The 12,606-nt window shown below is 42.4% G+C and overlaps 1 protein-coding gene across 1 annotated transcript in view; it reads right to left on the bottom strand.

Annotated features, from left to right (window-relative positions):
• Nucleotides 1-12,606, bottom strand: part of ADAMTS9 (ADAM metallopeptidase with thrombospondin type 1 motif 9) — a 164,665-nt gene that overhangs the window by 147,721 nt on the left and 4,338 nt on the right. Inside the window, exon 3 of the mRNA XM_084840466.1 lies at nucleotides 11,798-11,960. Coding sequence (XP_084696592.1) covers nucleotides 11,798-11,960 — 163 coding nt within the window. The remainder of the gene's footprint in view (nucleotides 1-11,797; nucleotides 11,961-12,606) is intronic.

Raw genomic sequence — 12,606 nt, 5'->3', positions numbered from 1 at the left:
GCTTGCCCAAAACTAAATTAGGCCCTTGGGCTGAAAGAGGTTTGACACCCCTGCTCTATGGATAGATGAAGGAGCTGGTAGAGGAAATGTCAAGTGTAACCTCATTTACAGGTGTAGCTACTCTCTCCAGGGGAGTGTTTCCACGATAATGGAAGGAGAAACAAATGGAAAAGTACCGGATTTTTAAAAAGGAATCAGCTTTGCAGCGCTTTGGTCCATGCAGGGCTCCAGAAGTGAGTGCTCAGCACCAGTAAAAATCGCTTCACAGAACATACTTCTGGATGGGGGTGGGGATTGGAGTGAACATCATCTGACTGGCAGGGGCTGCTCAACCAATAAGAGAGGCTCCCCCCCCCCACTCTCCCTGCTTTCTCCTGAAGCTCCAGGTGCACCTGCGTTTCAGGAGCAAACCTCATTGAGCACAATGGGAGTTACTTCCGAGTAGACACACATATGCTTGAGCTGGGAAAGGGGGGGAACACAGGGATGGGAAACCAGCCCTCTTTCTAACCCGATGCTGCACAGGATCTCTGTAATCGAGGTGTGAAGTAGTTACTTCCTAAGGCAATAAACCAAACAACAGAAAATTGGAGCCTCAAGATCGTGCTTTAGAGCATTTAGTTCATTTGTGCTTTAAACTGTGCCATTTCAATTGAGAGGGATCTCTGTAAATTCTGATGTGGGCATTCAGGGGACAAGCCTCACTGAGTGCAATGGGAGTTACTTCCGAGTAGACACCAATTGGTGTGTGCAGGGATGGGAAACACAAAGGAAACACCCCTTGACCGGGTGTTGTCAAGGTGAAAGGCACACCCCTGGGCAGGGCTAGCATACCCGAGGTCAATGCAGGGGTTGGGGCACACAGCAACTATACTGCGGAGAACCTCACTTAAGGAAAAGAATTGGACTTTAAGCAGTCTCAGGAAATCCAGTTTTTCCCTGATAAGCTCCGGGGTGGCTGCTGGATGTCCACAACGTCATCTATCCCTAACGACCTAAAATGCAGCCAGCACGGAATAAGTCACTCATGAAGACACCCTCCAGGTGAAGACACGGAAACCATATAGCCATAAAGATTGTGAAAAAGAAAGAAAAATAAAGGAAGGAACATGCTTCCTCATCCCTTATATTCTGATCTTTAGAATTCTTGTGTGGCAGGGAGGTTACGGCACCATGAAATACTAAAAATCCTGGCTCTTTCCTTATGCTGGAACTAGTCCTAAAACATCCATAATAATAACGAAGGTGTCTTTTCCATTCAGCTTATCATAGAATAGTAGGGTTGGAAGGGGCCTACAAGGCCATCGAGTCCAACCCCCATTTATCTCTAAATGCACCCATTATAAATAGTTTCCATGATTTCAAAGTACCTTTTGATTAAACATAATGAAAGCTGCTAAAGCTAGATAGTGGAAACTGGAAACCAAAGCTGTATTGCCATTGCCTAAAGAGGGAGAGAGAGAGAGAGAGAGAGAGAGAGAGAGAAGGTTCTAGGTATATGGTATGGACTGCAGCAATCTAATTTCCCCACATTCTACTAACGGGTTTCAACCTTGACTTTATGGGGCCACCTCTAGGAAGAGTTCCATTACTATGCCCAGTCAAGTGAGCAGCCAACAAAGGGAGCCAACTGTGGCCTATGCTTTTTGCAATGTGGACTCTGAAACTGAGAGCATTTCACACAGGCAAGGCTGAAAAAATATAATGCCAGCACTCTCTCTGTCTGTCCCTTGTGAAGGTTTCAACTCAAACATGCCTCTAGTCATTATTTATTTATTTCAGAATTTACACTGCACCTTTCAATCGGGATACTCAAGGCAGTGAATGGTAGCATTATAAAATACCAAAAAAAGTAACACAGTAATACTAAATAATCATCATTTAAAGTTAGTCTAAGGCAGGACAATAACCCCTACTTAAATTTTAAAACAGCACTACTCTGTCCATTATTGTCCAACGATATATATCTATGCACATATTTTATGGAAATAATGAATTCTTCCTCAATTGTCCTGATGCGTATGCATTATTTATTAATTTATATCCCCTCACTTCATTCAAGGCGTTCAAGATGGCATACCTGGTTCTCCCTGCCCCTAATTATATCCTGTGAGGTCAGTGAGGATGAGGAAACATAACTGGCCTCAGATCCCCCAGTGTGCTTCATGGTTCAATGGGGATTTGAACTTGGGTCCCCCTAGTCATAATCCAACACTCTAACCCAGACTTCCACAACTCCCATCATCCCCACCCAGCATGGATGATTGGAGTTGTAGTTAAGGATGGACAAATCTGCCAATTTTGGTAAATTATGTAAATACTTATGTAAATATTTACACAATTAATTCTGCATTTTTCCACAAGATGAAAAAAAGTATTCACATCCGTCTGTGGGCAGATGATGGAATGAAAGGTGCTTGACAATCTGCAGAACACAGATGGAGCGGATTTTACACAGTCCGTATGTCCCTAGTTTCCATATTGTTTACCTTGATCCTATATGCCGTTTACCCTATAGGAGGAAAGGGATGTGTTTAAACCAAATATCTGGGAGTGAAAAAACTAAATGAAATTTTTCAAACCACATTTGATCCAAATATATAAGAACTGGGAAGGGAGAGGGAGAGAGATGGAACATTTTAAGCCTGAAATCCCCCACTGGATGATGTCTTCCATGCAGCTGAGCCTCAAAGAGTTTTGATGTTCATGGAAGTGAAGAGAGAAAAGATCTCAGACAAAGCCCTTAGCTCTTCTGTCACCTCTACTTCACCTTATCAGTCACTGCTGGGAGGGGAAGAAAGACTTTGGTGTCAGATCCTATACATTCTCCCGGAGGCTGGCACCATGCTAAGAAAAATTTCAGTCTCCTGTCACTGCAGTGAGAATGGGTGGAAGTCCTCTTTCTTTCTCCTTCTCTCTCTCTCTCTCTCTTGATTATAACCCTTTTAGCTCTTCTCAAGAAAGGGAGGTCTCTGATCACCTTCCTACTCATAAAGGAGATGAGTAATGTTAGGTCACTGGAGCAGTTGGCCTTTTGTGAACATTTCACCTCTCTCTGAAGGAGCTATGACACTTTGGGATTTAGACTTGTTCAGTTGCAATCTCTGCTGTCATGAAGCCATTTCAAAAGGCATGGTAAGTGCAGGCAGCCTCCTATTCCACTAAGAGTGGAGGAGTTAGCCTTAGCCAAGTGCTTTTAGTCCTCATTCCTAATATATGAGAAATAACTCCTTATCAGCTACTGCAGCCAGAGCCAGACCCTGCTGCAATATCAAACAAAGGTCAAAGGAAAAATGGTGTGGAGGAAGAAGGGGGCAACTTGTATTACACATAAAAACATATATTTTTTTTAAAGGGTAAAGCCAGGAAGGAAACGGAATAAACCTACGGAAAGGTCAACCGATAAGAAAACAGAAGTTTAAAATCATTCATGACACGGAAAAGGAAATACCAGAAAGAGCTAATTAAAAGTACAGGCTCTAAACTCAATAAAGAGAGAGAGGGGAAAAACAAAATAAGACAGAAAACTAAAGCAAACTGAGATTTCAAGCTACATTTACAGTGTAATTTTATGCGTGTACTCAGAAGTAAGTCTCACTATGTTCCATGGGACTTACAGCCAAGTAACTGTGTGTAAGACTGCAGTCCTAGCTTTAACAAAAGACATTTTATATAGGAAGTTGTCACTCTAGTGTATCCAACAGATACGCAAGTCTTCACATCTTCCTCTCAGAAGAGCATTTCCATTCATTCTTGCTGTTACTCACTCTTGGCACTTCCCTTGGTTGTCCTCCAGCTTAACTGTTTCGTGTAGCCTTCAGATCTTCCTCTACCCAGACACTGCCAAGCTCACCCTCTTATCCCTGAACCTCCCTAACCAAAGGGCCCTTAGACTACTACTACTGCAGCAAAACTATTAGTAACCAAATTCAGGAAGGACCAAGGTCAAACACTACTAATAGGAACAATGGTGTGATGCCACCACACTTCTTTCAAGTCTCTCAACAAAACCCACTCCTTCTGTAAAGCCTTTGGCACAACCCCTTTGTCCCCATATCCTACTGTCACTAAGCCTATGTAGCTCAAGTAACTGCATATCATCCCTCTTTTTACCCTTTCTCCATTTCCTCTCCTTTCCTCTCTTGTCTCCCTTGTGTTGAATTTTAGATGGTAAACTCATCAGGGCAGAGACCTGCCCTCTTGTGGTTTGTAAAGCACCACCCATGTTGATGGTGTAACAACAACAGTGGGTTGTGTCCAGTGATGTCATTCCACTAGTGCAAACCTTCCACCACTTGTGGAAATCCCATTTTCAACTTTGCACAAGTGTGAAGCCCAATACTTCGATTCCACTTGTGCAAGCTAACGCATAGCTGTTGCACAAGGTGTTCAATAAGCTGTTTCACAAGCTGCTGCACAAGGCATTTCACAAACTGTTCTATAAGGTGTTGCACAAAGCATTGATCTATGTATTGCACAACTCATTATGACTTCTTTAGGCTAGCTGTGCGATGCTAACTCCTTGTAATTTTTCTGCTAGCACAACATAACCCAATAAAGGGCTGAAATATAAGGTTACTGAATAGGCAGCAGCCCATTGATTTAGGGTATCATAATGGCTAATGAGCTGAACATGACAATGCTGTGGTTTAAAAGCCAATGCTATTTTAGGTTGCATATAGAGCAGCTTTACTCCCAAGATTTGGGAAGTTATGACAGTACTCCATGCAGCAATAGTGAGACTTCATTTGCAATATTGTGTTCAATTTTGTGTAGGGCAGAGCCATATTTGCACAAAATTAAATTTTCATCTCAAAACTGGCATGTTTGATAGGGTAAAAAATTGTTATCAAGCAAAGTATTCAAATTATGCAAATGTTGAAACAGTTTTGCTATTTTTCAGCCAACTGCTGTGTGCAAAGCACTGTTCACAGCTGTGCAGGAAAGCCCTAAAATTGGTGTTCTTAAGGCTTCAGATAGCAGTGCCATCCCTGAGCTAGCCGACAGGGGCCAGGCTCAGGAAAGTTTCCAAGCCTTTGGGACAACGGAGTTAGATAGCCCCTGAGCTAAACTACAAGGACCAAGACCAGGCAATCTCTATACCGTCTATAAGTCCTTCCCCAATCTATGCGACTAGTGGTGATTCTCTGCAACTACAGTCACCTGAGGAGAGAGATTATACATGTTTTCTAGTACAACAAAAGCAGATGGATATCATTTCAGAATCACAATACAAGAAGAAGGTTTAAAAACTGGAGGGGATTCAGAGGAAGGCTGAAAACATGAAAAGGAGTATAGAATGCAAATCCTACGGGGATATCTTGAAGGGGTGTGTATTTCAAAGGCAAAAGAAATTGGTAGGAGGGATATATCCTATAAGATCTCAGAATAGAAGAAAATTATTTTCTTGTATTATAGAAAATTCCTCTACTGAGGATACTCCAAGCAGCAATCATTCTAAGCTACACGACAGCAGAGTTAGCTTAAATGCTCTGTGCTTCTACCACCAAATGGTTGTCGATATACCTATATGTAGGGAAGTCTGGATTTTGTTAAATCTGTCCCACATGTGTTTCATGGATTGCGTGGTGTCATTCATTCTGGCATTCGTTCACAGATGACTTTGATTTCTTTTTTTTGTTATGCGGAAAAATTCGCAAATGATTCTGTAAGAGGGTTCGCAACAATGTACATAATTTACATTACTATGTAACACTAAGCGTATTGTTCTCCATTCCATTCAACTTTTCCCCAAATATATTTACCAGTCTCAGCAGAAACTTGCATATTTTCCTATGCATAAATTCGCATAAATTTTGGGAAAGTTAAAAAAAAAGTCTGAACGTCCATGGACTCAGCACGGCCTGAGGAAGCTGGTCCACAGCAGATTCTGAAGGTCAGATTCTTAGAAATCCAAGGTAATTTTAGTCTGCCTCGAATTTCTCCAGCATCCCTATGTTATGAATATATCCAGCCTATTTATTTAAAACAATGCAATACATGTCTACTCAGACACAAGTTCCACTGAGTTCACTGGGGCTTACTCCCAGCTAAGCGGGTGCAGCATCGCAGCTTTAAGGCACAATCTTATGCATATTTAGACAGAGAAAAGGCTTACAACTCCCAGGCTGGAGTTGTAGACCTTCTCTGTCTGAACATGCATAGGATTGCACCCTTAGTCTGTTAGCTGCAGTTATTTCTGGTGATGAAAGTTCCACCTATCAGCTGCATTGTGGATGAAATGGAATTTATCATATTTGTATGTAAGTCCTATGCATATTAATGTCACCAGGTGAACTCTATTATTGAGCCTAAACTCCCAATGTTTGAAACTAATGCGCTGATGTGAATTAGCTGCAGGGCAGGAGAAAAGGAAGAATACTGCAAGCATGTCATGTACGCCACGGAACATCAGGCTAGAGTTTTGGGCCTGCTGCCATTATGGGATACAGTGCAATTATAATGACAATGGATATTGCCCACCATAAACTAGAAGGACAAGGATATAACAGGCTATAGTCTCTCTCCTCTAGGTAGATTTTGATAGAATAAATTTTACCGGTAGTAACAAATTCTGGATATAATGTGCTGGATCCACAGTTAGCCATTCTTAGAGTAAACCACATGCGACTTAAGTTAGCCATGATTAACTTGTCTCATAATTTCAATGGATCTACTTTAAGCTTGACTAAGTATGGAACCAACCCAGCTTCTGGTACATATTGTGAGAAAGTACGTGCAGAACTATTAAGTAGGAACTATGAGAGGGTACGCAATGAACATCCTGTATTTTACAACACTATGACTCGGTCACACTCTATGACCTTTTCAGCTCCAAAGGATTAACTCCCAACCTTTAAACTATTCTCTACCTCCTATTCTTCCATAGGTCTTGAGCTAGCATCCTTAGCATTAAGCCAATCCTCTTTCTCCTCTCAATATCCCTCCTCAGCAGCTCAGGAAAGACACAGCCCCCAAGCTCTGTAGTGAGCAATTTCCTTTCTTTATTAAAGATTATTTTTAAGTTCCCAGTCCCCTCCTTCTTCCTCCCTTCCCCTTCACTTCCCAGCCCACATCCCCTCCCCACAATAACTGGAAATGTTTAGATCAAATGCTATTTGAAGCTCAGTTTTGAAAGGCCACTCAACAGGGATGCTGGCACACAACAGCAAAAGAGTGCGACCAAGGCCACTGGTTCCTGCTTGTGACTAGAGGACACAAGTGGCAGCTACATGCAACCCTATACATTGGCATAGTCATTTTCATCAAGCTTCAAGGCAGGGTGTGAGGAACTGAAGGCAACAATTACTTGGCACTTCAGCAAGAAGATCTGCCGAAGCCAAAAACTAAGCAAGATTAAATGCAAAGATCTGGTATGTGTATGCTGAGGGCCACAGCTCAGTGGTAGAGCACCTGTTTTGGTGCAGAAGGTCTCAGGTTCAATCCCTGGCCTCTCCAGGTAGGGCTGGGTAAGTCTTGTCTGAAACCCTAGACAGCCGCTGCCGGTCAATACACTGCTAGATGGTCAATGGTCTGACTCAGGCTGGAATGCTGTACTCACAGACCTGGGAGTAAGCCCTGCTGAATTTAATGGGGGTTACTTCTAAGTAGAGATGTCCAGGGTTTCCTTGTCAGTATAAAGCAGCTTTCTGTGTCTTGAATGTATTTTATTTATTTACTCCTCTGGACTGCAGCCACTGTACTCAGTCGCAAGCTCTACAGCTACTCTGATGGATAAATGGTGATCTCACAAAAGTGATTTGCCAATTCATTTCAGTGCTGGGCCAGATTTCCTGTGCATAATGTAGCCGTCCACACATATCTTTCTCCGACATCAGGGTTGCCATTCTGAAAGCCAGAGAACATCCACTTCCTTTAGATCTCCCGAGACAAGAAATCCAGCCGATTCATTCTACTTCTCAATTGTCCAACCCCCTCCCATGGTTGCTGTGTGACATACCTGAGGACTCAATTGCCTATAGAATGTTGAGAAGAAGGGAGGGAGGGATGACTGGAAACCAAGAAGAGTTCAATTAAGTCATAAAGGAGAGGAGAGGAAGGAAAGGGAGGAAGGGAGGAAGCACTTGAGCCCATGGTTTGGAGGATTGAGAATGTGACTTCTGAATCCAGCCAGAGTTTATGTGTGAGTCAGAGGAAATTCACCAGGGCAGGATTCATAGATACGTACCAGAGGAGGAAGTACTCGAGAACTATGGGCTTGAGTACTTCCTCCTCCCTCCTCCCCTTCCTTCCTTTCCTGTGTGGCTTAACAGAACATTTCCCTCCGCCTCAACATGCTATAGGTGATTCAATCCTCAGGTATGTCACATTCTTTTAGCAACAGCTTGGAAGAAATAGGGATGGATACGAAATAGGGATGGGTAAAACATTGTTTCCATTTTTGAAGCAAACATCTTTAAATTCTCCCTTCCCGATCTGGCCTTGGAACAGATTGTACATATGCAGATTACTCTGCATTCCTACAAACAGTTCTGTACCCCTTTCACACCACTTACAATTTCTGAGATAGAAAGAAAGAGCAGATTCCTCAGACTGTCTTTCTTCCTTCCTTCCTTCCTTCCTTCCTTCCTTCCTTCCTTTCACAGTTTAAAGCTGCTTGTAGCAGCTACAAAGCACAGCACGTACCACATTGGATAGAAACTCTTCTAAGAAGCCCATGAAGTGGCAGTGCGGCATGATGAGCTGTCACTTCCTGGGTAATTATATGGAAAAAATGATGGCTGTCCTCATGTACCTATGTGGGCAGCCATAATTTCCCCCCAAACAATTAACCAGGAAGCAACATCACATCATGACATAGATCAGACAACCTTGTAAATACATACCTTTTATATAATAAAAATAATAGTAATAATTTCATTTTTTCCTGTGTGGATTTTTAGGATTTTCCCTTTAAAATCCACACAGAAATGTTACTGGATAAAGTCAGCCTGTTCATCCTTGGAAGAAAGCATTCATAGAAGTAAATTCAGTGGTGCTGGTTTGCTCAAAAACCAAGACAAATCATTCTCGTGAGTTCTCCTAAATAAAATGCTGGGGAACTACCATTCTTATTCACTGGTTGAATAATCAATACATTTAAGAAATATTTTCTGGATGCTGATATTGCGGAAATCCTCATTTCTAGTTAAGCTGCGCTAAGCTCTTCTCTGGCACACAGAGATTAACTATTACAAACAGGGCATTAAGATATTTCTGCCTTTGCAATCTTGTCCTTTCGCACTCAACCCTTGCTGCTAAGTTGTGGTGTGTAAATGATTGTTTGTTCCAGTAATACCATTATAGCTAACCAAAGCATCTCGCTGGAATACAACTGAGCTTCAAAGTGCCAATGAGATTATTTCTTTTTCTCTGGTTGGCTGGTGGCTGTGACTGATGAAGTCAGCCTGCACAAAAGGACTGCAGCAAGCCAAGTTCCAGTGATGAAGCTGACAATAGCCACTGTCCTCCCCCCTCCTGGTATTTTTGAAACAAGCTGCTTACTCAAATAGAAAGGTCAGAGCAGAAGAATATGAGCAGAGGGGCATACTGCCTATAGTGTGCCTCCCATACATCTTCAAGGCAATTGTCACCAGCACAACAATATACACTTGGAGAAGCATAGGGAAGTAGAATGACAGCACAGAAGTCTTCTGGAGAAAACAGGTACTCTTAACTTTGTCCTAGTGAATTTTAAACCAAGTAAAGTGAAGATCATTGAAGCTTCCTTCCAGTTAATAAAGAAGACCAAACAATCAAAGGCTGTTCAGAAGATGGCAATCCAGGTGTGGGGACAGGTAGATCAGTGAAAGGAGAGAGAGAAAGCCAAAGGATCCCAAATCATGTTTCAGAGACCCTCCAACTACCTTTGATTCAGTGAGCTCCATGATCTGCTGATCCACTATTCCAAGGGTTGCTGATGAATTGTGCCAGATCCCATGTTTCCTTCCAACTGTTCTGAGTCTCCTGCATCTGATCTCAAAGAAGGGAGCAGAGACAGCTGGAAGAGAGAAACCAGAGTGGCATAGTCCAGCAGCAACCCTTGGAAGAACAAACAATAAAAGCCTTGTGAGAGGTACCATTCTCTCCTGCATTCTTGGTTCCCTACATCACCAAGCAAGATGAAAAAGCTGCCCTTGTTAAACCTCTACATTAGTGTTTATGGTTGCACTAAGACACTCCCCTCTCATATATATGTCTTCTAATATAGGCTGATGTGTTCCCCTCCTCCAGCATATATGCACAAATTCACAATGCATGCAAATTATTGATTCATTCGCCCTCAGTGATATCCCAACATAGCCTCATTGGCTATGTGCCTACCAACACTGAATCATAGAATAGTAGGGTTGGAAGAGGCCTATAAGACCATCGATTCCAGCTCCCTGCTCAATGCAGGAATCCAAGTCAAAGCATCCCTGACAGATGGCTGTCCAGCCTCATCTTGAATGCCTCCGGTGTGGGAGAGCCCACCACCTCCCTAGGTCATTGGTTCCACTGTCATATTGCTCTAACAGTCAGGAAATTTTTCCTGATGTTCAGCCAGAATCTGGCTTCCTGTAACTTGAGCCCATACATAGTGTTGCCATCATCACATGGGGGGGGGGGGATTTAAAGCATGCATGAGGAGCTCTGGGCTGTGCGGGCTAGTCTGGCCAACCCAGTGCAAACACAAATGCCAGCTATGCCCCCACTCTACCGCACCACACTCAGCGAACATGACAACAGAGCCTACACTCATAACATATGCACACAGAGCTCCTCCATGTGAGGGCAAATTCTGATTGGGCCAGGATCTCCCCTGGAGAGAAGCACCTTATACGTTTATGCTGTTATGCACATAGCGCCACTCTACATGCTTGGCAAAAGTGTACCCAGTGGGAGATATGGCCTGCAGCTGTGTTGGTGGCAGGCCTACCCCACAGTGCCCCTCATGTAGCATTTAAATGCATGGAGGGGTTTGGGATCATGTAGTGAATAATAAGGAAAGATGGCAGCTGGAGTAGCGGAGAGGGGTAACACAGTAAGCTGCAGATAGCTGCGAAAAGAAAAACAGGGCAGAACAATGATATACTACTTCTCATCCTTGGTGTCACTATCCCTCTCACAATGTCACCTGACAGTAGAGATCCTTGCATATATTTGTTTTTCACTAATATATTACTACTAACTCTTTCTGGAACATTTTGTGATGTTTTATAGTTGTGTGTAATTAAGTGGTAATCATGTACCCAGCTGATCTTATCTAAATCAACAAATTGAGCACTGTAGCACTACAATTTGTATTGGCTTATCTTTAATTTAAGTAAGATATAAAGTATTACATCTTTAGTTATAAGAATAAATGTATTTGTGGGCAACCACAATGAGAGAGGCCAGGAAAACTTTTTTTCCTCCTCAAGTCTCTATGGACTGAGTTTCAGGTGAGACTCGCTTAATATTGTACCCCTGTAATTTGAAGGAGAAAGAGGGCAAAGTTTCCAGATACAAGCAGGGTGAAACAAAAGGTAAACTCAAACACAAGTGATGAACGGCAGAGCTGAATGTGGTTGAGCTCTGCCTCAAGGTAATCAATAATGTTAGAGGCCCAAAGCCATCTCAGTTGAGCAATAGTACCAGGTTATTAATTCTGGGAACCTATTCCTAGAGTAAGTAAAAGAAGAAACAGCCCACATAATCAGCTCTTCATCTCAAATATAGGATTCAAATCCTCATGGCCTCTCTTGCACTGCTGTAAGATTATTTTTCAACTCACAAACTCAGACCAAAGGCCTGGGAAAATACAAATACAAAGTACCTGAAGTGTCACACATCTGCTTGTCCCTTGGCGAGGATGTTGGAGGTACACTATTTCTGTAGACTACATGTGGCTTTTTATGCTCTTCTTCGTTCTCTTGCTGGTCAGGTGAGATCAGTGGCTCTACAAAATACTCCCCATCATGGGACCTGAATGTGCCTAGCTGAGAAGGAATGAGAGAGACATCATAAAACTTTCAATGGAGCTATGCTAAAGACAGAAGAGAGAAGCTGCAAAATATTAATTTATAAACTTCTTAATGGTGCAATCCTATGCATGTTTAGACAGAAAAAAAGTCCTACAACTCCCAGCATTCTGACTGGGGAATGCTGGGAGTTGTAGGAATTTTTTTTACGGTCTAAACATGCATAGGATTGCAGCCTAAATCTTCTGCTGAGAACAGGAACTTGTACAAATGGTTGTATCTAAACTGCAGGACTGTGTATTTGTGTGGGTTTGGCATACAAGAAAGGTGCTTTGTATCTTTCATTTTCCCCAAGCTCCCTTATCTAAGGACACTTCACATCTTATATTTTAAAGTGTGCGCTACGCATTTTTCAGTGTATACTTTAAAATATAAAGGTGAATGCTCCATGTTTGAAAACCTGTATATTATAAAGGAAACATGATTGGCTGCAGTTCCTTGTGTATATACTCAGTGGCAAACCTGAATCTGCCTCTGCATAATGTGTGAAATGGCCCTAAAGCATCTTAGATAGCATGATGAAGTAAACAGAGCACATGGAGTTTTGTCTGTCACACTCTTTGAATCTTAGATGTGCTTTCCTAAAAAAAAATAACCCAAAATG

Source organism: Heloderma suspectum, chromosome 2, assembly GCF_057233095.1.
Source record: "Heloderma suspectum isolate Gila_16-S chromosome 2, 16-S_ref, whole genome shotgun sequence".
Lineage (NCBI taxonomy): Eukaryota > Metazoa > Chordata > Lepidosauria > Squamata > Helodermatidae > Heloderma > Heloderma suspectum.
This window is presented reverse-complemented; position numbering and strand designations above follow the sequence as displayed.